At 36.9% G+C, this 26176-nt stretch overlaps 2 protein-coding genes across 5 annotated transcripts in view; one reads left to right on the top strand and one right to left on the bottom strand.

Annotated features, from left to right (window-relative positions):
- LOC125673551 (RING finger protein 17-like) overlaps positions 1-26176 on the bottom strand; it is a 93846-nt gene that overhangs the window by 27794 nt on the left and 39876 nt on the right. For all 4 annotated transcript variants that reach the window (XM_056160234.1, XM_056160235.1, XM_056160236.1 and 1 more), the window contains 7 exons: positions 25506-25584; positions 22950-23136; positions 20953-21061; positions 19815-19965; positions 8875-9084; positions 8408-8550; positions 6256-6413 (listed from right to left, as the gene is read on the bottom strand). In XM_056160234.1, the coding sequence (XP_056016209.1) occupies positions 6256-6413; positions 8408-8550; positions 8875-9084; positions 19815-19965; positions 20953-21061; positions 22950-23136; positions 25506-25584 (1037 nt within the window). The remainder of the gene's footprint in view (positions 1-6255; positions 6414-8407; positions 8551-8874; positions 9085-19814; positions 19966-20952; positions 21062-22949; positions 23137-25505; positions 25585-26176) is intronic.
- Positions 12551-16074, top strand: LOC125673552 (uncharacterized). The gene is made up of 2 exons (XM_048910155.2): positions 12551-12860; positions 13959-16074. The coding sequence occupies exons 1-2, from the start codon at positions 12554-12556 to the stop codon at positions 15164-15166; spliced, it is 1515 nt and encodes a 504-aa protein (XP_048766112.2). The 5' UTR covers positions 12551-12553; the 3' UTR covers positions 15167-16074.

The following is a 26176-nucleotide window of genomic DNA, read 5'->3' as shown; positions in this document are numbered from 1 at the left end:
AAATCGTCAGAATTTGAAGTGAATTGGTATGACACACCAGAAAAATGGGAACTTCAGTGCGCCGTAAATGCAATAAATATCGACGTACGCATGAAAGAAAATACCGAGAACATCTTATTCAAAGTTACTTTCTTTGTAACGACCGGAACGATACAAATCCAAGGGAATTGCAAAGACTGTTTTATAACTGAAATATTCCGATGCTTAAAATCACTGGCAAACAAACTTGGTCTAAAAATTGACCCAAACAATAACAATGGAGATTTCAGTGGCAACATGGAAGAGACACTTCCAAAGAAACCAAGTGAAAATTCCAATACCTCAGAAAATTCTGACGAAGATAAAAACTCACATCAACAGGAGGAAAACACATTGGACAAACTTGAAGGTAGCCTAGTAGGTATGACCGACAAGATCTACCATCAGTTATCAAGCAAAATATCAGCAAGATTCAATGATATGGACAACAAGCTAAAGGAGACCCAACATCAGCAGGAAACCCAACTCCAAAAATCAATAAGTGATATCAACATCATACTCACCTCTATTAAAGAGCAACGTGGAAAAAGAGAATGGAAACAGATTACACCAGATCAACAAAAACTCGAACGTGAAATAAAGCAGCTGGGTGATAAAGTGAGCATGCTTCAGAAGTCAAACAACGAACTTGTAAGCAAAGTGTCATCTCTCAAACATCAAAAATCAAATCTCGAAGACAAGTACAAGGAAGAGAAGCAGGCACATGAAATCACGAGATCCAAGTTTATCATGATTTGTGAAAATGCTCAGAAAGAGGAACAACATCTCTCGGCACGAATTGAATCCAAGAACAGTGAAATACAGTCACTTGAAGGGACAGTTCGATCTTTTAAGAAGATGATTGATGACAAAGAGGAGGAGTTGTACAGAACGAAACTCCAGACTGGCAGCATTATAGACACAAACGCAGGCGGCTTCACAGAGATCAGAAATAAAACGGAACGCAACCACAAGACAACAACGGAAAAATCTGGTGTCAACCCAATGGAACAAATATCCAATCCAACTACCAGCACCAGAAGTATCTCACCAGATCAAGCAGCCATTTACAATAGTGGGAAGAAAAACACAACACAAAGAAATGGAAAAATTCCTCTCCTACTGATAGGAACATCAAATATCAAACACATTGAACCACATAGATGGCAGCAGTACATAACACAAAAGGAAACAGCATACAAAATTGAAAATGCCCTTGACAAAATAGAAAATTACAATTCTGAGCAGAAACCTGTTGTAACAATTTTTCATTCACTAACAAACGATATCAAGTCTCTAGATGCAGATGGATGTATTAAAAAGATGACGTCACTAATTGACAGAACCATGGAAAAGTTCCCAGACACCAACATTGTCATCTCCCTAGCGACACCACGGAAAGACAGTGAGGATTGGAATGCCAAAGGCGAACTTATAAATGCAGTACTGAAACACAACTATAGAAAAGTAAAAAAACATCCATCTATGTGACAACAGCAATTTAGCAGATCAGGGTAGGCCCATACCAAGACTAATAGAACCAGATGGCATTCATCTATCAGCAGAAGGAACAGCTGTCCTGGCAGCGAATATGAAGAGACTAGTAGACAATATTTGTAACGTTTCTCACAGAAGACAGGAACAAATGTCTAGTCGCAGACCAAGACACAAAGATTATAGGAATCACTTCCAGGATGATTATAGAAATCGCCACGAAGGATACTACAAGAACTCGGATGAAGGTTACAGGAGTCACTATGTGAAAGGATACGCAGGAAGTCCTCATGAAAGGAGAGGTGCCTACCAAAGAACTGGCCACGGTGGAACTTGGCGTTAGCAGAGCAAATACACAACTTTATCTAGTCAATAAGATTTAAATTTCCATTTAAACTTACGTCTGATTATTGTTATCAATATTTTTTCATATCGTTTTTCATTTTTCTTATATCCTAACGTTTTGAACAACAATTGCACAAAACTCTATAATGAGTAGAATAGAAAAGTGCTTGAACATTTGTACCTGGAATGTGGGAGGCATGATCTCAGACTATATAAATAAATCAACAGAGAAACTATTCATTGATCAAGTGAACAATCACGACATAGTCTTACTAACTGAAACCCATATCGGATATGATACTCGTATTGAAATCACAGATTTTTTGTATTACCCAATTTGTAGGGGAAAATCATTAAACCATAGATTTTTCGGTGGATTAGGAATCTTAGTGAAGAGAGGTGTTAGAAAAGGCATTGCAATATTACCAAATACGAGCACAGAATATCAATGGTTAAAACTAAAAAAGGAGTTTTTTCATTTTAATAAGGATATTTATTTATGTTTAGCATATATATCTCCCAAAACTTCAAGTTTCAATAAAAAACAAAACACTGATATACTTGAGCAGATAGAACAAGACATAATAAACAAATATGGAAACTTAGGTGATATAATATTAACAGGTGATCTTAAAGACCCCAAAAAAACACCATACGGTTGCTCCACGGATCACTGAATGTGGGCGGAGCTTATCCATGGTCAATGTTATTTACCTGGAATTCACCTGGCCAAGAGATCAGTTGTTGTGTATATTTTTATGATATACACAGGAAATTTCTCAGGTTATTACAAATTATGCTTAGTGTCTTGATTTGTGCACAAAAAAAAATAATTAAAATTTCTACCTACATGCATACCGCATTTCTATTTCCCGTAAACCTTCAAACTTGGTCATATTTATGTATTGCAAATGACAGGTTTAGCCCATTTCTAAACCTTTGCTTTTTAAAACTTCTAATTAAATTGTTATATATCGTATATAAATAATTTCCTAAATATAATATTACCCGGCGTGTCCTGGGAGGTCGTGGGTGTAGTAGGTAAAATATCCATGTTTCGAGAGAATGAATAAATCCAAGTAGATCTGTGTACATGTACAACCAAATGAAGAATGGTCAAGATACCCCTCAATATGGGCTGTCTGTAGGGTTTCTGTAGCTGTAGTGTTTGCGTAATGGTGGTATCCCAAACAGAAGCTGACACAAGTCTTCCCCCCTCCCCTCTCTCTCTCTCTCTCTCTCTCTCTCTCTCTATCTAGGGTTTCTGAGGACGTAGTGTTTGTGTAACGATGGCATCCCAAACAGAAGCTGACACGAAGTATACACCCCCTCCTCTCTCTCTCTTTAGAACAAGACATAAAAACAAATAACAGCATAGCGAAACTTTTTAATATCATTTTAAACGGCAGGCTTGATACATTCTTAACTGAAAACAAAATAATACACGAGAGTCAAATAGGATTTTCAAAAAAATCCAGGACATCAGACCATTTATTTGTAGTTAAATGTTTAATTGACAAATACATTAACACTGGCAATAAACGACTCTATGCATGTTTTGTAGACTTTCACAAGGCATTTGATACCGTCATTCATGAAGGCATTAAACTAAAACTCCTACAATTAAATATCAATGGTTTATTCTACAACATATTATGTAGTATGTATAGGCACAACAATATTTTCATAAAAGTAGGGAACAAGTTAACCCTGCCATATACACCAGAGATAGGAGTTCGACAAAGTGATGTCTTAAGCCCAAATATTTTTAAAATATTTTTGAACGATTTTTCTAAATTACTGGATGAAGAAACCATTGGCTCTGTCAATCTTTCTGGAAAGAAAATCACCTCTCTTCTATATGCGGACGATCTTGTACTGCTTTCAGAAAACCAAAATGGACTACAAAACAAACTAAACTTACTTGAAATATATTGCAATGATTGGTGCTTAGAAATTAATACCAATAAAACAAAAGTAGTCATTTTTAATAAAAGCGGACACCTAATTAAAGAAAATTTTGTGTTCGGTAACATATGTATTGAATGTACTAACAGATATAAATATCTAGGAGTAATATTATCCTCCTGTGGTTCATTCAGGGAAGCAAAATCTGATCTATACAATAAAGCTCTTAAGGCCTCATTCAAACTTTATAAAGACATCAAATCTATCGTTCCACCAATTAAAACATTTTTGCATCTTTTTGACCATATGGTAAAACCCATCGCCTTGTATGGCTGCGAGATATGGGGAACACTTTCAACACGCATGCTGGAAAAAGACAGAGATTTATATGATATCTTTAAAAATTGGGAGGTAGAAAACCTGAATATTAAGTTTTGTAAACATCTACTGGGTGCCGGTAAAAGAAGTTCTAATATTGCAATAATCTCTGAATTGGGTAGATATCCTATGTTCTGCTCTATAATCCAAAGTATTTTACTATATTGGCATAGACTTGAGAATTGCCCAGAATAATCCCTGTTATACAGTGCTTATACAGAGAATATCAATCTGAATTCATATAATATAAATTGTTGGTACAAAAACGTTAATTATTTTAAGGAAAAAATGGGCATTTTGGTACCCAATTGTAAAAATCTCAAATTCTCATTTTTCAAAAAACAAATGAAGAATCAGGTACGGAAACAATTTTTACTTTACTGGTCAAAACGACGTGAAGAGGGTCAGAAATCAGGAAAACTCACAACATATTTTTCGTATAAAGAAAACTTTACTATGGAAAGTTATATATTTTTAGAATCCCTAGAATTAAGAAAAACCCTATGTAGATTTCGAATTAGTGCACATGACCTTCGAATTGAAAGAGGAAGATATGAATTTACAAAAACCAATTCTGGCCATAAGATTTCTTTAGAAAGAAACAAAAGAATATGTGAATTATGTAACCTTAATTGTGTTGAAGATGAATTTCATTTCCTTACTGATTGTCCATTCTATGTTGAAGAGAGAAATATGTTTTTTAATGGTATATACAAGCTCAACAAAAATTTTATTTATCTAACAAATAAGGACAAATTTACTTGGTTGACGATTAATGAAGACAAACCAGTAATTGTCAAATTGAGCGAATATTTAGTACAAACTTTCAGAAAAAGAAGTGATGCTTTAAAACTGCAAAAATCATTATAGTTTATAATTCATATATTGGTATAATACTGATACTGTCCATCCACTTGTATATATACATGATTAGCAATTCATATATGTTTGTACTTGTTTCCCCAACATGCTGCATCCACACGCAGTTTGCAGTCTATGTAACCTATAGTTAATGTTGTAAACTTTCTTTCTTTTTTGAATTTCCTTCTTAATTTATAAAATGTCTTACTGTTATGCCATCTGGGCCCAAAATTGGAATAAATTTATCTTATCTTATCTTATCTATTCTGTTGGTATATGAGTGGTGAAAATGCTAACTCTCAACACAGTAGTGATTTAAATCTCTGTTGCATAAAAATCCAAATGTTTTCAACATCACTCGATCGGACGCCATATTTGTTGTTTTGGTGTAAGTAAAATCTAAACCGAACCGAAATCCGGAATTTGTAATCGGTGCATCGAATCGAATGGTATGAATCGCAGTGCACCGAAATTTTCGGTGCACCGCACAGCCCTAGACGATACCCTTTCTAGCCGATTTGATACACATCACGATACTTGGCACATGATACAATACATATTGTGATACTTTGCATATCAATACAAGAGTACTATGTCAGAAAGCTTTCATGTAAATGTCAACTTCTTTGGCCCATGGTTCTTCAAAAGATTTTTTCTATTTATTCCCATGTAAAAATTTGATCCCCTATTGTGGCCCCAACCTACCCCGGGGGCCATGATTTCAACAAACTTGAATCTGCACTTTGTCAGGAAGCTTTCATGTAAATCTCAGCTCTTCTGGATTAGTGGTTCTTGAGAAGATTTATAAAGATTTCCCCTATATATTTGTATGTAAAATTTGATCCCCTATTGTGGCCCCAACCTACCCCGGGGGCCATGATTTGAACAAACTTGAATCTGCACTATGTCAGGAAGCTTTCAAGTAAATGTCAGCTCCTCTGGCCCAGTGGTTCTTAAGAAGATTTTTAAATGACCCCACCCTAATTGTGCATTTTTGTGATTATCTCCCTCTTGAAGGGGGTATGGCCCTTCATTTGAACAAACTTGAAAGCCCTTCACCCAAGGATGTTTTGTGCCAAGTTTGGTTGAAATTGACCCAGTGGTTCTGGAGACGATGAAAATGTGAAAAGTTTACAACAACGACAGACAACGGACAAATTTTGATCAGAAAAGCTCACTTAAGCCTCTGGCTCAGGTGAGCTAAATAACTAGCACAAAAGCGGCTATCAAATTTTTAACAATTAATCTAACCTTGCTGGACTTCCTGCAAATACACAATGGCACTAAAGTCGACATAAACTGGAATGCCGATGAACGAGTTATCATTTGGGGGGATGGGCGGGTCGTAGAACTTGATGGGGTAGGTCTTTAGTTGGACCTTCACTGGAGTTTTCTTCCCGGATAAAGCTCTACAACAAGCAATACAAAATTAGAAACACTTCACTATGCTGGGCTTCCTCTCACAGGAGTTTTTAGAAACTCTTCACTATGCTGGGCTTCCTCTCACAGGAGTTTTTAGAAACTCTTCACTATGCTAGGCTTCCTCTCACAGGAGTTTTTAGAAACTCTTCACTATGCTGGGCTTCCTCTAAAAATGATAAGTTACTGCACCCCAATTTTTATTCGCTCATGCGAGAAATTTTCACGAAGTTCACGAGAACCTCATCAGCGCAAATATTTCTCAACCAGTCCTTTAATGTCCCTTGTAATCGTTTAAGATAATTTTGATTGCAAAAATTAATCACTGTGAACCAGTTTATTGGGAAATAAAGTCATTGCAAATGAAAGCTAAATCACAGTATATTTGCCTGTCGTATCCCTAAATATACAAAAAATGAGCAACTTTCAATTTCTTATGAAGTTTTTTGGGAGTCGTAACTTATTACATTAAGTTAGCTCCACTCTCATGTGAATTGTTCAAAGTTGAACAAGAGGCCCATGGGCCACATCGCTCACCGGAGTCACCTTGGCCCATGTTTAAAGATTTTCCTTATATATATTTACATGTCAAATTCTTATCCTTATTGTAGCCCCACTCTATCCTCGGGGGCTGCAATGTCAACAAACTTAAATCTGCACTATGATAGGAAGTTTTCATGTAAATGTAAACTTTTCTGGCCCAAAGAACCACTGGTTCTTGAGAAGAAGATTTTTAAATGACCCCACCCTATTTTTGCGATTATCTCCCAATTGAAGGGGGCATACTCTTCATTTGAATAAACTTGAAAGCCTTTCACCCAAGGGTGCTATTTGCCATGTTTGGTAGAAATTGGCCCAGTGGTTCTGGATAAGAAGTTGAAAATGTAAAAACCACTAGAGAAGATGCTAAAGATTTTCCCTATAAATTTGTATGTAAAAATTTGATGCCCTATTGTGGCCCCACCCTACCCTTGAGGGTTGTGATGTTTACAAACTTGAATCTGCACTATGTCAGGAAGCTTTCTTGAAAATTTCAGCTCTTCTGGCCCAGAGGTTCTTGAGAAGATTTTTAAATGACCCCACCCTATTTTTGCATTTTTGTGATTATCTTCCAATTGAAGGGGGCATACTCTTCATTGTATAATAGGTTGATAAACAATGGGGAAAAATACCATCATAAGAGTTATTGCCCTTTACAATGCTTTCTTAATAGAAGTTTAATAACTGATTATTTATAGAAAATATTAACTTTTTCAGTATTCAATAGTTTACCATTTTTTAAAATTATACCCAGTGGAGAAATTTCCCCCAAAAGATTTATTTCTATCATGCAGAAAGTTCAATTAAACAAAGATTTTGCAAAAACCTTGTACCGATCATCTCATATAAAGAGTGAATACACACATGTACCGATCTTCTCATTTAAAGATCTGATTCCCTATTTAATCCAACAAATGAATCTGTACTACATTGGAAGTACTTGCATATCAATATCTCGAACCAGTGGTCTAGCTAAGAAAATCTTCAGAGATAATAGTTATTTCAATGTAACACTTTGGCCCCCTTTTGAGGCCCATCCCATCCTTAACATCACCCCTGGCCATTATTTTAAAAAAAATTAAATTAGCATATAAACTGATGTTGCCTGCATATCAATGATAAAAAATCATGGCCTTGTTGGTTTTAAGAAGATTTTTAAAGTAATCCCCCATAAATTGCCATATCAAACTTTGTTCCCCTATTGTGGCCAAAACCAACTCCCTGAAGCCATGATTTGAACAAACTTGAAAGTACAATACCTAAGGATGCTTGCTAATTAATAATAGTTAATCATGTGACTTCCTAATTCATGAATTCTTCTGTTGTTCCTCAAATTTAAGACTGTTACCAAAGTTGCCACGAGTAAATCCCAATCAGACAAAAGACATTAATTAGTAATTACAGCAACTTTAGTAATGTTGTGTGAGAAGAAGTTTGTTGGTACCCTGGTGCTGGAATGACGAGACCGCTATCCTTCATCATCTCGATCAAGCTGGTGTATGATTTCCTGGCAGGCTCTAGAGCACTCTCTGGGACATCCGTCTCCAATATTAAATCTACAGGCATCGACATTTTCACCTTCTCACCCTGAAGCAGGAATATATGAAACATTTCAAATATCTAATAAAATCATAATTTCTACAAAGAGGTCATTTACTTTAAAATCCCCATCATGAAGTGACAGAATTTAAAGCTGAATGACCCAGGGTTATAATTGGACCAGAAGAGTATTTTTGTAACGGAACTGTTGCAATCACAGTCAATATTTATATTCACAAGCATATAATATTGACTTATCAAACAGACAATGTTATCTACTGGTCTTTCCTGGTCTGCATTTACGCTTGGCTGATAAATGAACATGAAGGTGAAGAAATTCATATAGAATCAGCCAATCAGATTGACTCTCACCTTCTTCTTGATGTACAGTTTCTTGCTGCGGGTTTCGTCCAGCATAAACTCGCAGGCGGTTCTGGACCAGTTGCTCTGATCCCCAGCAGGTACCACGTCTGCCAGGTGACAGGGGAACGAGAAGGCTGCACTCTGAGAGAAGTCCTTCCTCAAGCTCCGCAACTCCGATGTCTGAACTGTTTCTTGGAATCCAAAATCCACAAGAAATACCTATGTAAACATTTGATATGAAGGTCATTACAAAGTACTAAACTTTTAAACAACTTTATGGTCATTAATGTCATTTGCTTTTCTGCTGAATTAATCTGTACAAAAAGGGCAGCACCGTCAAAGATGAGATAAAGTGAAACTTCTCTAAACTGGCCATGCAGCTCTAGGACCCCCCTCCCCCCCCCCCCCCAAACAAACAAAATGAACAACAACAAAAAAACCCAAACAAAACGGGCGGTTTAGAGGGATGGCCGGTTTCATTTTTTTTGGGAGTCGTAACTTATTACATTAAGTTAGCTCCACTCTCATGTGAATTGTTCAAAGTTGAACAAGAGGCCCATGGGCCACATCGCTCACCTGAGTCACCTTGGTTCATATTTTTAAAAAGACTTTCCCTATATATTTGTATGCAAAACTTTGATCCCCCCCCTCCTTGTGACCCCATCCTACCCCTGGGGGGCCATGCTTTTAACAAACCGAAATCTGAACAAGAGATGTTTGTAAAACACATATGCCCCCCATGGTGCAAAATTGAAAAGGGTTATACACACACATCATTTAATTGATAGTAGTATCATCAATTCAAAATAGTGAGCAGAAAATATCTTCCTATGTCAAGAGTGAATTGACCATGTAACCTAAAAACCAATAGGGGTCACCTACTCTTTATGCTGTACCAGTGTACCAAGTTTGGTGTCAATCACGCAAATAATTCTTAAAATATAGGAGACAATATATTACTATGTCCAGTTCAACTATTGACTTTTGACCTCAAAATTAATATGGGTCATCTTCTCCTGAAGATGTACCAGTGTACTAAGTTTGATGTCTGTCAAGCAAAAGGGTTATCAAGATATTGAGTGGACAGTATATTACTATGTCCAGTTTGACCCTGGACCTTTGACCATGGGACCTCAAAATCAATAGGAGTCATCTCCTCCTGAATATACACCAGTGTACCAAGTTTGATGTCTGTCAAGCAAAGAGTTCTCAAGATATTGAGCAGACAGTATATTCCAACGTCCAGGTTGACCCTTGACCTTTAAACATGTGACCTCAAAATCAATAGGGATCATCTTATCCTGAAGATGTACCAGTTTACCAAGTTTGATGTCTGTCAAGCAAAGGCTTCTCAAGATATTGAACGGACATTATATTCCTATGTCCAGTTTGACCCTTGACCTTTGACCATGTGACCTCAAAATCATTAGGGTCATTTTCTCCTGAAGACGTATCAGTGTACTAAATTTGATGTCTGTCAAGAAAAGGGTTCTCAAAATACTGAGCAGACAGTATATTCTCATGTCTAGTTTGACCCTTGACCTTTGACCATGTGACCTAAAAATCAATAGGAGTCATTTTCTCCTGAAGATGTACCAGTGTACTAAGTTTGATGTCTGTCAAGGAAAGGGTTCTCAAGATATTGAGTGGACATTATATTCCTATGTCCAGTTTGACCCTTGACCTCAAAATCAATAGGGGTCATCTTCTCCTGAAGATGTACCAGTGTACCAAGTTTGATGTCTGTCAAGCAAATGGTTCTCAAGATATTGAACGGACATTATATTCCTATGTCCAGAGTAGATTGACCCTTGACCTTTGACCTGAATAAAATAGGGGTCCTCTTCTACTCAAAACTAACCCATATATGAAATATCATTATCATCAAGTGAATGGTTCTCAAGATATTGACCGGACAACATGTGGTCTACCGACAGGTGCAAACCAATATGCCCCTCTTCTTTGAAGGGGGGTGGGGTGGGGTGGGGGTGGGGGCGCACATAAATATGTCAGAAAGCTTTTATGTAAACATCAGTTTTTCTGGCTCAGTGCTTCTTGAGAAGAATTTTTTTTTAAAAGATTTTCCTTATATTTTTGTATGCAAAACTTTGATCTCCTATTGTGGCCCCATCCAACCCCTGGGGGCCAAGATTTGAACAAACTTGAAGCTGCATTATGTCAGGAAGCTTTCATGTAAATCTCAGTTTTTCTGGCTCAGTGGTTCTTGAGAAGAAGATTTTTAAAGATTTTTCCTAAATATTTGTATGTAAAACTTTGATCCCCTACTGTGGCCCCATCCAACCCCTGTGGGGCCATGATTTTAACAAACTTGAATCTGCACTATGTTGGGAAGCTTTCATGTAAATTTCAGCTTTTCTGGCCCAGTCGCTCTTGAGAAGAAGACTTTTCCTATATATTAGTGTGTAAAACTTTGATCCCCTATTGTGACCCCATCCAACCCCTGGGGGCCATGATTTTAACAAACTTGAATCTGCACTATGTCAGGAAGCTAGCTATCATGTAAACTTCAGTTTTTCTGGCCCAGTCGTTCTTGAGAAGATTTTTAAATGACCCCACCCTATTTTTGCATTTTTTTTTATTATCTCCCCTTTCAAAGGGACATGGCCCTTCATTTGAAAAAACTTGAAAGCCCTTCATTTGAAAAAACTTGAAAGCCCTTCACCCAAGGATGCTTTGTGGCAAGTTGGGTTGAAATTGGCCCAGTGGTTCTTGAGAAGAAGTCGAAAATGTGAAAAGTTTACAACGCTGACAGACAGCAGACAAATTTTGATCAGAAATACTCACTTGAGCCTTTGGCTCAGGTGAGCTATGATATAGTGTTCTAGGACTATCATTTCACTCTTGGAAATAAAAGAAAACAAATGACTAACAGGTTGATTTTCAATTTCCAATCCAAGCCGTATGATTGCTGCAATTGATACACAACGTAGGTAATGTTCTAGTTAATTATCGGTTGAGATCAAATTAAACCACTTGTACTTACAGGTAAATATTACAAGAAATATTCTCTCTGAAATCGTCTAAATTCAAATTGAAAATCAATTACAGAATACATGAACGGCATTCCTCTTCCCTATAAAAACTCTGTTTATGTCCATCACTTATGTCTTTAACAAATTTGTTTTGACATTTGTGAAAAATAAAGTAATAAATATAGAATTGTAATAAAAAGTGGCCGGTGTGCGGTTTTCAGAGAATTTCTTTGTAAGGAAATGTTAAGATTTCTGCCTGGACTTTAAAAATCGGCCGATATCCAGTGACAAGGGGCCGGTTTGGAGAAGTTTCATTGTAGTTTTTTGATTTTGTCAGTCAATCTCCTAAAATTCTTCATAAAATTGAATGTCTTAGAATTTATAAAATTATATATATTTTTGAACTTAACAAATTTGAAAGTTATCAAATATAAGTCTTTTATCATCTAAAATTCTAATTATCTATGCAGTATAAAGACTTAATTAAATTGCTGATACACATATTTTATAATTTTACTTAATGAATTCACAACATCTTAACAGCAAGTTCTCCAACTGCTAAATGTACTCTCATCATATATCACTCAGTACATCAAAAACTAATCACAACTAAGGCTAATGCATGCCACTCTTTTGGCAGACTCTGTACATCTATTTCTGGACAGACCTGTAGCTATCAAATTCCCAGAATAAACATGGCTGCAGTACTAGATGGAGGTTATCTAAGTGAGAAATGTCAGAAACACACAGAGACGATTTACGGCTTATGTGACACTTGTGATGAGGTAGTGTGTGTTAAGTGCATGATGGGCCACCACAATGGGCACACGTTCACAGACCTGGAGGCCCGGGTGGGAGAGAAGAAGGACTCATTACAAGACCTCATGCTGGAGATGAAGAGAAGGGTCCCAGTGTTACAACAGAGAGTAGCTGAATTACAAATACAGGACGACAAAAACCAGCGAGACACCGAGGCTGTCACCGCCTCCATCACACAAAAAGGTGTAGCAACATTTCCTAATTCATTTCAAGCACAATCAAACTCTTTTTTCTCTCCCCTAATATCAAAATATTTTGATTCTAAATTTAGAAATGATGTGCATGTTATGATAAGGAATACCTAAAGCATGCAATTGATTAACATGCTGCTTTCAGTTTTAACAACAACAAAATTAGTCATAGAGGGAATGAAGTGTGTTAAAATTACTATATCTGCCTCATGAAGTTAATGATTTTACAACTTGATTAAAGGGCAGTAAGAAATTCTGGAAAGTCAGGGTATACAGGAGAAAATAAGATGTCTAACATATCTTATCACAACGAAAATCAATTAATTATAACATAATGCACGCAAAATCTAACTTAGCCACAAATAAGTTTTGGGAGATTGTCAAATTTATGACCATTGCTGAATTACAACTCATATAGTTACAACTCAGTTTGGATCTGGAACGTCGGATCCAAAGGCAAAAAATTACCATAGAAACAAAAATAAACCTAGTATGATTGCAGAAAATAAATTACCATAGAAATGCATTTTAACAAAAAAAACCCACCTAGTATGATTGCAGAAAATTAATTACATTAAAATTTTTTTTTAAAATTAAATGGCCTGTGGGCCTCTTGTATTTTAACAAATCAAATTTTATTTTGCACTGAATACTTTTATAACAGAAAGTGAATTTCATTTTTCACTGCATTGCATAAATGAATTTTCACTGCATGCCTGTGTTTTATATTCATGATTCAAATCTGAACTTGGGTTCATTGATATCAAACACTTTATAAGTATGACAATTAAACTCTTATGTAACACAGAACAGACCAAAAACTAGCGTCTTGCGTGTCGATTCATATGTAAGCAATAAATTTCAGTCCCTCTGAGAACTATTGTTTAATCTGTTAAGTAATAAGTTTAATCTGTCATCCAATCAAGAAAGGATTAATTCAGTTCAATTTTCAAGTAAAAGGGAACAATTTTTTTTTTACACATAACAATTGTTGTCAAGATGGAAGTATGAGCCATCAAAAGTCACCCGTATCAAAAATTCAAAACATGATTCCACCAAGTTTATGTTATAGAGCTGTTGTATATTGCAGGTGAAAGCATTCGCAGTAAACTGGACAACATCGTTTCAAACCTCATTGCCAACGCAGAGAACCAACGGAAAGACACAGCCCGGCAACTCAGCGGTGTAACAGAGGTGACAGAGGATCTCATCGCAAAAGGAAACTCGTTTCTCGAGAGTGTTGACACCCAAATTAAGCTCAGCTCTGACCTCCAAATCATTCGGTTAGAAAAAGAGTGCTCTAAGCTATTAATGAAAATGTCTGAGGATCATTTAATATACCATGTGGCCACACCACGATTTGTGGGAGGGGAGGAGAGTGTCGAGAAACTACAGTCTATGGTGGGAAATTTCTACTCGGATCTCGTGTCCTCTCTTAAACCCATGAGCTATGTCAGAATAGATTCGACACTTACTGCTTGTGAACCCGACATATTCATCACAAAAATCTGCCAAGTTAATTACACAAATGCCTGGATTAAAGGTTTCAAAGAAGAAGAAATCAAAATGTACGCCAAGCGTGGGAAACTGCTCAAGACGATGCCCTTTAAGCCAACATGCTATGATTTTGCTACAACCAAAAGTGGCTCATTGCTCACTGTGGACCCCAAACTGCGCTGTGTTCAGTGCCTCAACCCTGATGGAGAATCCACGACCATCCTCCAGTTCCCAGAAGGGACATTACCCATCAGTATTTACGTGAACAGAACCACCGGTAACTTTCTTGTTGGACTAGTGGACAGTCTGAGATATTCCACCACTGTCCAGAGCATGCGACAACTCAGAAGGTTTTCCTTTGATGGTCAAGAACTTCAGACAATTCAGTTCCAGACCAAAAAGTCTTTCTTCGGTCGGCAGACTTCTTCCAATATCTTCACCTATCCCTTCCGAATTGCCGAAAACGAGCAAACGGGGGACATTGCCGTTATCAATCGGACAGGAGACTTTACGGGAGAACTTGTGGTCCTAGGTAATGATGGAGATGTCATCTTCAGACATTCACAGACAGAAGATGGAGAGACCTTCAGTCCCTGGGATGTGACATTTGATGTCATGGGGAATGTTATTGTTAGTGATCGATATAGCCGGAACATTCAAATGTTTAAAATCTCCGAGAAGACCAAATGTCTTCTTCACAGTTGCAGTTACACCCCCCATGCTATAGAATCTTTCCCCGATGGTAAACTGTGGATCGGCCATTCCAATGGGAAGATCAGCATTATTCAGTACATGGAGTGACACACTATCCTTGTGACCAATGACCTTCATCTGAATGATTTAGTGCAATCTCTAGTGAACTGTTGAATGACATCAGAATGATTTAGTGCAATCTCTAGTGAACTGTTGAATGACATCAGAATGTTTCAGGGCAATCTCTAGTGAACTGTTGAATGACATCAGAATGATTTAGTGCAATCTCTAGTGAACTGTTGAATGACATCAGAATGATTTAGTGCAATCTCTAGTGAACTGTTGAATGACATCAGAATGATTTAGTGTAATCTCTAGTGAACTGTTGAATGACATCAGAATGTTCCAGGGCAATCTCTAGTGAACTGTTGAATGACATCAGAATGTTTCAGGGCAATCTCTAGTGAACTGTTGAATGACATCAGAATGTTTCAGGGCAATCTCTAGTGAACTGTTGAATGACATCAGAATGTTTCAGGGCAATCTCTAGTGAACTGTTGAATGACATCAGAATGATTTAGTGCAATCTCTAGTGAACTGTTGAATGACATCAGAATGTTTCAGGGCAATCTCTAGTGAACTGTTGAATGACATCAGAATGTTTCAGGGCAATCTCTAGTGAACTGTTGAATGCCATCAGAATGTTTCAGGGCAATCTCTAGTGAACTGTTGAATGACATCAGAATGTTTCAGGGCAATCTCTAGTGAACTGTTGAATGACATCAGAATGTTTTAGTGCAAACTGTAGTAAAGTTTTGAATGACAGAATGTTTAATGCAGATTCTAGTGAAATGTTGAACGGCATCAGAATTTATTACCAAAACCTGGATATATCTGTATATATGTGCAGATTAGAAACCTGGAAATGACTAGTTCTCTGAAACTTTTAAGTCTTTTAGCTTGTTTAAATATGATTTGGGGAAAGGACCAGATTATGGAATAAATTCTGCATTGATGACGTGTTTCAACAGCATTAATTTCTTCTCCGAATATAACTGGTAGTGAGAAATGGTACTATTCCCAACTGCAAGGCTAAAAAATGCCCAGTAAAACTACTGCTTAAGTCGTCGTAATTAAAGTTTCAGATAGATTGATTGATTGATTGAATATTGTAACTACTGCTTAAGTCGTCGTAATTAAAGTTTCAGATAGATTGATTGAATATTGTTTAACGTCCCGCTCGAGAATATTTCACTCATATGGAGACGTCACGTCACCACTGCCGGTGAAGGGCTGCAAAATTTAGGCCTATGCTCGGCGCTTATGGCCATTGAGCAGTGAGGGATCTTTATCATGCCACACCTGCTGTGACACGGGACCTTGGTTTTTGCAGTCTCATCCGAAGGACCACTTCATTTAGTCGCCTCTTACAACAAGCAAGGGGTACTGAGAACCTATTCTAACCCGGATCCCCACCGGATAAGTTTAAGATAGAGAGACAGGCCTAGAACAACATGCGCCTGACTTTAGTTGCTGACTTTTCAGTAGGATAGTGAACATGCACTCGTAAATGAAAACAAAGTCACAACACACTCCTCTTTGATCCATTGTAAATAGTAGAAGATATTAGATCCCTGGGCCAGAACACTGTGAACATCTTTAAATGATATATTAAACAATAATGAAGTATTGTACAAAATTTCAAGACTATCCAACAAGCCAAATAGGAGAAGTGTTCACAAGCTATTTTACACTCTCTGTCCCTCTTAGATCCACTCTAACTTTTAGGAGAATAACTGAATCTGCCTGTCCTGACAATATGCACATTTACAATGGCAATGAAGTATTGTACCAAGTTTCAAGTCTATGTGATAAGCCATATAGGAGGAGAAAATTTCATAAGATTTTGTGACAGACAGAGAGTACAAAAACAATCCTCCTTGGTAGAGGGAAAACATGAAATAGTAAGGATATTGAGCTCTAATATGGTTAAATTGATACTCTCTCCCAGAAAAATTTCATCCCTGTTTTATTTACACTCTTAGGCAGGGGCTAACAATCAGATATTTAAACCACTTGCCCAAGGGCAAGTGCATGGCCATAATTCACTTGCCCTACCTGTGATTTTACTTGCCCTTCTTGCAACACATTATGAAATAAAACAACAAAACATAGTTCATGCCATTATTCTATTTTTTCTCGCCTACTTTGCATTCAATATAATATAATTTCCATGAGCATCACTGGTTTGATGAGAAAGAAGTTCTTCAAATCTAAAAAGAGGCTCAGCATTCTTGTTGTTATTTGTTCTCGGCTCTCAATTCAGTGGTTGATTATTCGTGCTTTGAAATTGTTAAAAATGTTCTCCATCGTTAGGAGTGAGGATCCGGGTTAGATTAAGTCCTCAGTATCCCTTGCTTGTCGTAAGAGGTGACTAGGTACCGGTAAATGGGACGGTCCTTTGGATGAGACCGCAAAAACTAAGGCATCGTGTCACAGCAGGTGTGGCATGATAAATATCCCTTCCTGATCAAAGGCTGTAAGCCTTGAAGGCTAAATTTTGCAGCCCCTCACCAGCAATGGTGACGTCTCCATATGAGAGAAAAATTCTCGAGCGGGATGTTAAACAATATACAACCAAACTCTTATCGTTTGCCTTCTGCCGCCAATTTTGTATATCATTAAGTGTTCAAACATGCACTTGAAACTATTAGTAAGCTAAGACTCACAATGACACATTAAACCGGTTCGCATGTTTAACCAGTTAAATACAGAACGGGCAATAACTCGTACGATGATTTACTTTCAAGTTCAGTTCGACTGTATTACAGGTTTTATTTTATTTTTTATTGATTTTTTTTCTTCTTCTAAAGTCACTTGCCCGTGGACAAGTGGTAATTAAATATTCACTTGCCTGACCAGAAAATCCACTTGCCTCGGGCGTCAGGCAATGGGATTTGTCAGCCCCTATTAAAAAATTCTTTGAGGGAGAATTTAAAGGGAAAGGCAACCCAATTTTTTTTTTACATGATAAATGATAGGATTAATTATATGATAAAAAATTGTCATGCTATTCTGTTGATATCAGGCCTGGATAAGTTTCAGTACAAATTTGAAAATGCTAAAAATTGAAATTCCCACAATCTCTAGAGGCTGCTATCACATGGAACTCTTCTGTATTCAAGACCACAAAAATCGATAATTTTGATGTCACACCATCTGTTCCAGTTTTGATGAGATTCTAAAATCAGATGTGCATGTGGTAGATTTTATGAATAAAGAGATCGATGCCTTCCTGTCAAGCAGTTACAGGGTTTTTTGAAGGTCTTGATTTCAAGGGCCTGGGCCTTTCCAATTGGGAAAGATAGCGACATTTGCTTGAAATTGGGGAAAATGTTTCATACAAAGAAGTAGGGAGAAAACCAAACCACTGGACTCCTTCTGACTTTCAAATTGGTCAAAGCTTACCTCATTCAAATAAGAGGATGCCAAAAAATTTAAATAAGTTTACTTAACAATTTTGAAGAAAAATTGTAATCTGTGGGCCTGTGAAGTAGATTTACATGTATGAACAATGAGGCTAACCTACTTTGATTTGTTTTCATTGTTTGGGAATTTCAAAGCAAAAATTGGGAAAAATACATGCTTTTTAGCATTGGGAATGGGGCCTTATTTCAGCTCCCCTACAGACCCTAAAAAAAATCCCCGAGTTAATTGCACTAATGCAAAGGGGAAATCCGAGTTTTTGTTGTTGAAATTCCTGACCCAACCAAGTCATCTGAAAAGAAAAGTCTGTGTAAACTGTGGATCCATCATTTGCATAATGAGAAGTTGAGGTTCGAGACATTTGTATGAAGACTTGACTGAACATCCTCCTAAACTCAATTTCTTCTTGCAAAAGAACGGGCTCAAATCTATAAGGCTCCAAACCTAACTGTTCGTGACTTGACATATTTCCAGTGCTGCTGATGAAATAAACCGTAATCCACGGTGTGACGTCATGAATTAAACTTCAAGGGCCGCTCTCTTAGCAGCGGGTAATGTAAAATAGAGGATAAATTAATATTGATTTAATCATTAAGCAAGGATTTTTGTTGTTAAAGACTGTCATTTACAATATCAGTAAGTAATACTTAATTCATAAAAGCAACATTGTGTTTAGGGTTGTTCTTTCCCTTTAAAACTGGTTTAATGTAAGAAAATCACGACATCATCAAAGAAATAGATGACCTACTCTATATATTTTTCTCTCAGTTCCACTAGACACTAGTTACATGCCCTAGTCTATCTTACTCTCAGTTCCACTAGACACTAGTTACATGACCTACTCTATCTATCTTACTCTCAGTTCCACTAGACACTAGTTACATGACCTACTCTATATATTTTCCTTTCAGTTCCACTAGACACTAGTTACATGACCTACTCTATATATTTTTCTCTCAGTTCCACTAGACACTAGTTACATGACCTACTCTATATATTTTCCTCTCAGTTCCACTAGACACTAGTTACATGACCTACTCTATATATTTTCCTTTCAGTTCCACTAGACACTAGTTACATGACCTACTCTATCTATCTTACTCTCAGTTCCACTAGACACTAGTTACATGACCTACTCTATTTTCCTCTCAGCTCCACTAGACTCTAATTACACGACCTACTCTATCTATTTTCCTCTCAGTTCTAACAAGACACTAGTTACATGGATCCTCTGATATGTTATCTTTGCATTAAAGCTGTGTTTACTCACCTCCACCAGATTCTTGTGAACGATCTTTGTTATCCTGGCGCGGTACCACTTCCTGTCCTCTGGACGGCGTGCTGCGCAGTACGTCTCCTCGTCCCAGCTGATCCACTGAGGATCCGAATCACAATACTCCTCTTCCATGTCCTCCATTAACCTGGAAAATGTAGAATCTATTAATAGAATTCAACTCTGAGGTCTATCAATAGAATTCAACTCTGGACCTCAGAGGTCTATCAATAGAATTCAACTCTGAGGTATATCAATAGAATTCAACTCCGAGGTTGAAATTCTAGAAAATCCTCAGAACTCTGTTAATAGAATTCAATTCTGAGGTTGAAATTCTGAAAAATGTAGAATCTATTGATGGAATTGAATTCTTGTGTTCAACTTCTGGAAAATGTAGAATGAATTAAGGTAGCTCACTACATCAAAACTTCTAGATTTAATGACAGTCACAAAATGGTGATTCAAATGTTTTGTGAAATTACTTGTACTGATCGTTTTATTTGTATATCTACGTAGTTCAGTTGATCAGGTAACAGAATATTGATCAACAGATTCTGAATTCAAATTCGCCAGTGTCTTTTGTATATTCATTGAAATATATGTTTGAAAATCATTCTTTCCCTCTCCAAAATTGCATATTTTTTGCCTTTTTGACATATATTCTAATTACATATCATATCTTTCATGATTAAATCATTTTGTACGAATTTGATAAATTTTTTTCAGATTAGTGAGCAACCTTAATAGAAATCAACTCTGAAGTCCAATCAATGACTCTGACACAGCATACACCACAAGACATCCAATCGATGACTCCGACAGAACAAACATCACAAGACATCCAATCAATGATTCTCACAGAACAAACATCACAAGACATCCAATCAATGACTCCGACAGAACAAAACATCGCAAGACATCCAATCAATGACTCTGACAGAACAAACATCACAAGACATCCAATCAATGATTCTGACAGAATAAACATCACAAGACATCCAATCAATGACTCCGACACATTATACATCATAAGACATCCAATCAATAATCCTGACACAATATGTACATCACAAGACATCCAATCAATGACTCTGACAGAACACACATCACAAGACAGTCAATGAATGATTCTCACTTGTTTAAAGTTTCGTCCACTATATACACATAGAAGAAGGAAGGGTCCAAGAAGTGCCCTATCTTGACTTCCACATCGGGATTCTCTTCACTGCTGCTCTGGGGTTTACCTGCAATAAAATTAATTTCCGGGTTAATAGAACATTTTTGAGAAAACAGGATCTAGTAATACAGCCGCAACAACACTTGCTGAACAGAATGATAAAAAACACAGGATTTAGTACAGTACAGCACTCACTAACAGAATGATCAAAGACACAGGATTTAGTACAGTGCATCACTCACTAACAGAATGATCAAATACACAGGATTTAGTACAGTACACCACTCACTGACAGAATGATAAAAGACACAGGATTTAGTACAGTACATCACTCACTGACAGAATGATCAAAGACACAGGATTTAGTACATAACCTCACTCACTAACAGAATGATCAAAGACACAGAATTTAGTACAGTACATCATCACTCACTAACAGAATGATCAACAAGAGGTACTGTGAGCAATGCTCACTAAGAATACCCCCCGCTTACCCCAATCTCCCAAAGGGTGTTGGTAATAGGTATAAACTACCTCTTTTCTGAGTGTAAAAAACAAATGGCATGACAAACCGAACCATATTGCTACTTCGATGTCCAGTGCACGTGACCTTTGACCCCAAAATCCATAGGGAACATTCTCATCCCATGGGTAGTCCATATGTATGATATGGTGACTATAGGTGGAAAGGATAATCCTTTAGAGCCCGGAAACCATATTGCTACTTCGATGTCCAGTGCGTGTGACCTTTGACCTACTGACCCTAAAATCGATAGGGAACATCTTCATCCCATGGGTAGTCCATATGTATGATATGGTGACTGTAGGTGGAAAGGATAACGCTTTAGAGCCCGGAAACCATATTTCTACTTTGATGTCCAGTGCGCTTGACCTTTTGACCCCAAAATCGATAGGGAACATCTTCATCCCATGGGTAGTCCATATATATGATATGGTGACGGTAGGTGGAAAGGATAATCCTTTAGAGCTCGGAAACCATTGCGTCTACAGACGGACGGACAACCCGATTCCAGTATACCCCCCCCCCCCCCCCAACTTGTTGCAGAGGGTATAAAGACACAGAATTTAGTACAGTACAGCACTCACTAACAGAATGATCAAAGACACAGGATTTAGTACAGTACATCACTCACTAACAGAATGATCAAAGACACAGGGTTTAGTACAGTACATCACTCACTAACAGAATGATCAAAGACACAGGATTTAGTACATAACCTCACTCACTGAACAGAATGATCAAAGACACAGAATTTAGTACAGTACACCACTCACTAACAGAATGATCAAAGACACAGGATTTAGTACAGTACATCACTCACTAACAGAACGATCAAAGACAGAATTTAGTACAGTACATCACTCACTAACAGAATGATCAAAGACAGAATTTAGTACAGTACATCACTCACTAACAGAATGATCAAAGACAGAATTTAGTACAGTACATCACTCACTAACAGAATGATCAAAGACACTGGATTTAGTACAGTACAGCACTCACTAACAGAATGATCAAAGACACAGGATTTAGAACAGTACAGCACTCACTAACAGAATGATCAAAGACACAGGATTTAGTACAGTACATCACTCACTGAACAGAATGATAAAAGACACAGGATTTAGTACATAACCTCACTCACTGAACAGAATGATCAAAGACACAGAATTTAGAACAGTACACCACTCACTAACAGAATGATCAAAGACACAGAATTTAGAACAGTACACCACTCACTAACAGAATGATCAAAGACACAGGATTTAGTACAGTACATCACTCACTAACAGAATGATCAAAGACACAGAATTTAGAACAGTACACCACTCACTAACAGAATGATCAAAGACACAGAATTTAGAACAGTACACCACTCACTAACAGAATGATCAAAGACACAGTCAACATCGTAATATAGAATCATTAGTACTTTTCTTTTTCTGATTTGGTGTCAGTCGGGATTTTTTCTTGGCTCCAGAGGATGAATCTGATAAGCTGCCATCAGGTGCTGGAGAAAGTAGTTTCCGTGGAGACGTCCCTGGGGTCAAGGACACAGCAGATGACAAAGACTCAGTAGACACAGAAGAACTCTCCCTTCCCAACAGCAGTGATGAACTCTATATTAAATAACAGTGATGAACTCTATATAAAACAACAGTGATGATCTCTAGATTAAAACAACAGTGATGAACTCTAGATTAAAACAACAGTGATGAACTGTATATTAAAACAACAGTGATGAACTCTATATAAAACAACAGTGATGAACTGTATATTAAAACAGTGATGAACTCTAGATTAAAACAACAGTGATGAACTCTAGATTAAAACAACAGTGATGAACTATATTAAAACAACAGTGATGAACTGTATATTAAAACAGTGATGAACTCTAGATTAAAACAAGTGATGAACTCTAGATTAAAACAACAGTAATGAACTCTATATTAAAACAACAGTGATGAACTCTATATCAAAACAACAGTGATGAACTCTATATTAAACAACAGTAATGAACTCTATATTAAAACAACAGTGATGAACTCTATATTAAAACAACAGTAATGAACTCTATATTAAAACAACAGTGATGAACTCTATATTAAACAACAGTGATGAACACTAAATTAAAACAACAGTGATGAACTCTAAATTAAAACAACAGTGATGAACTCTAGATTAAAACAACAGTGATGAACTGTATATTAAAACAGTGATGATCTCTATATAAAACAACAGTGATGGACTCTAGATTAAAACAACAGTGATGGACTCTAGATTAAAACAACAGTGATGAACTCTAAATTAAAACAACAGTGATGATCTCTATATAAAACAACAGTGATGATCTCTATATAAAACAACATTGATGAACTCTAGATTAAAACAACAGTGATAAACTCTAAATTAAAACAACAGTGATGAACTCTAGATTAAAACAACAGTGATGAACTCTAAATTAAAACAGTGATGAACTCTGTATTAAACAACAGTGATGAACTCTATATTAAAACAACAGTGATGATCTCTATATTAAAACAACAGTGATGATCTCTAGATGAAAACTACTGTGATGATCTCTGTATTAAACAACAGTGATGATCTCTAAATTAAGATAATAGTGATGAATGAACAGTGACAAACACTAGATTGGATAAAATCATTGTAAAAAAAAAATACAGCAAAGACTAGCCATTTTCTATCATTTTGTTTTCACAAATAAACTGTCACAAACAGATTACTTCAGCAATAAATAAAGATTTGCAAAAGTTAAGTGTATTCACGCGAAATTTTTTTTCTCATGAATAAATACATCACTGTATCCACGCGAAAATGAGGTCTCGTGACATCCTGAGAAAATAAGGTCTTGTGATATCCTCGTGAAAATAAGGTCTTATGATATCCCCACGAAAATAAGGTTTTATGATATCCCTGTTCATATAATAGGTCTTGTGATATCCCCGCGAAAATAAGGTCTCGTGACATCCCCACGAAAATAAGGTCTCGTGACATCTCCGCGAAAATAAGGTCTCGTGATATCCCCGTGAAAATAAGGTTTCGTGATTTTCCCGCGAAAATAAGGTCTCATGATTTCCCCGCGAAAATAAGGTCTCATGATTTCCCGGTGAAAATAAGGTCTCGTGATTTCCCCGCAAAAATAAGGTCTTGTGATATCCCCGCGAAAATAAGGTCTCGTGATTTCCCCACAAAAATAAGGTCTCGCGTAATAAAAGTGATCTACAGTATATTCTAATACAATTTTTCTTTCCAATAGTATTTGGTTGTAAAAGATTTATCATGTTGATTAATCAAACAAGTCATGCTATCATGAAGGGACACGTGGTTCCTCTTTAAAATTCTGTTACCAATTAAACAGTTCCAAAGACAGTGATACAAATGATGAAGTAATCTGTGAAACAACTCTTTAGTGCATTATTATACGTGTAACTCCCGAGGTTAAGGCCAGTCTTCTGACCGCTACATTATTATACGTGTAACTCCCAAGGTTAAGGCCAGTCTTCTGACCGCTACATTATTATACGTGTAACTCCAAAGGTTAAGGACAGTCTTCTGACCGCTACATTATTGTACGTGTAACTCCCGAGGTTAAGGCCAGTCTTCTGACCGCTACATTATTGTTCTGACCATTACATTATTGCACGTGTATCTCGTGCGGTTTAAGGCCAGTCTTCTGACTGATTGTCACATGGGGATCCCAGTTAGAATAGGTCCTCAGTACCTCTTGCTTGTCGTAAGAGGTGACTAAATGGGGCGGTCCTGCGGATGAGACCGCAAAAACTGAGGTCCCGTGTCACAGCAGGTGTGGCACGATAAAGATCCCTCCCTGCTCAAAGGTCGTAAGCGCCGAGCATAGGCCTAAATTTTGCAGCCCTTCACCAGCAATGGTGACATCTCCATATGAGTGAAAGATTCTTGAGAGGGCGTCAAACAATATATCATTAATTAATTCTGACTGATTACTAACCCTGGTGGAGGAGTCGGTCAAGCTCTCCTGCGACCCAGCAGACATATGTTGTAGCTGCTCCTCAGAGAACGGCCGTGACCTTCAGAATATAAATTTACACCAAACTTTAACACTGAATACATAAAACACGAGTAGAAAATCCACACATACAGTTAGATTTCCCTTTGGATGCAGCTAATACCTCAGCATTTTGTTGTTTTAATATGAAATGTGTGTATAAAATTACTACAGAAAATGCACAGATAGATAAAATTCAGTTGGGTGTGGGGTGCTTGTGTACATTACTGTCCTAACACAGTAAAACTGATGGATGTTATCCGAACTGCACCTAACCAATTAACTACTTCATATGTAGAATAACTTGCACAATGATCAATAACTGTTGAAATATTGTTGAAATGAAGGGTTTTTATCATATAGAAGGTACATGCTGTGAGTGACCATGACCTTTGCAAAATGACCATGAGTGATATTTGCCTGAAAGCCAATTGCCTATTTAATACTAATTTGATTATGCTGAAATAAAGAACTTTTTCCTTATAGAAGACCTAGCTTTGTTCAAAAGTCATTCACACAATACACATTTGTGTGATATGATCAAAAACTGTTGAAATATTGTTGAAATTAAAAAATTTTTTAACCTAAAAGGTATATGTTCTTAGTGACCTTGA

The sequence above is a fragment of the Ostrea edulis genome, chromosome 3 (genome assembly GCF_947568905.1).
Source record: "Ostrea edulis chromosome 3, xbOstEdul1.1, whole genome shotgun sequence".
Taxonomy (NCBI): domain Eukaryota; kingdom Metazoa; phylum Mollusca; class Bivalvia; order Ostreida; family Ostreidae; genus Ostrea; species Ostrea edulis.
Note: the sequence above shows the minus strand (reverse complement) of the source record. Positions and strands in the feature narration are given on the sequence as shown.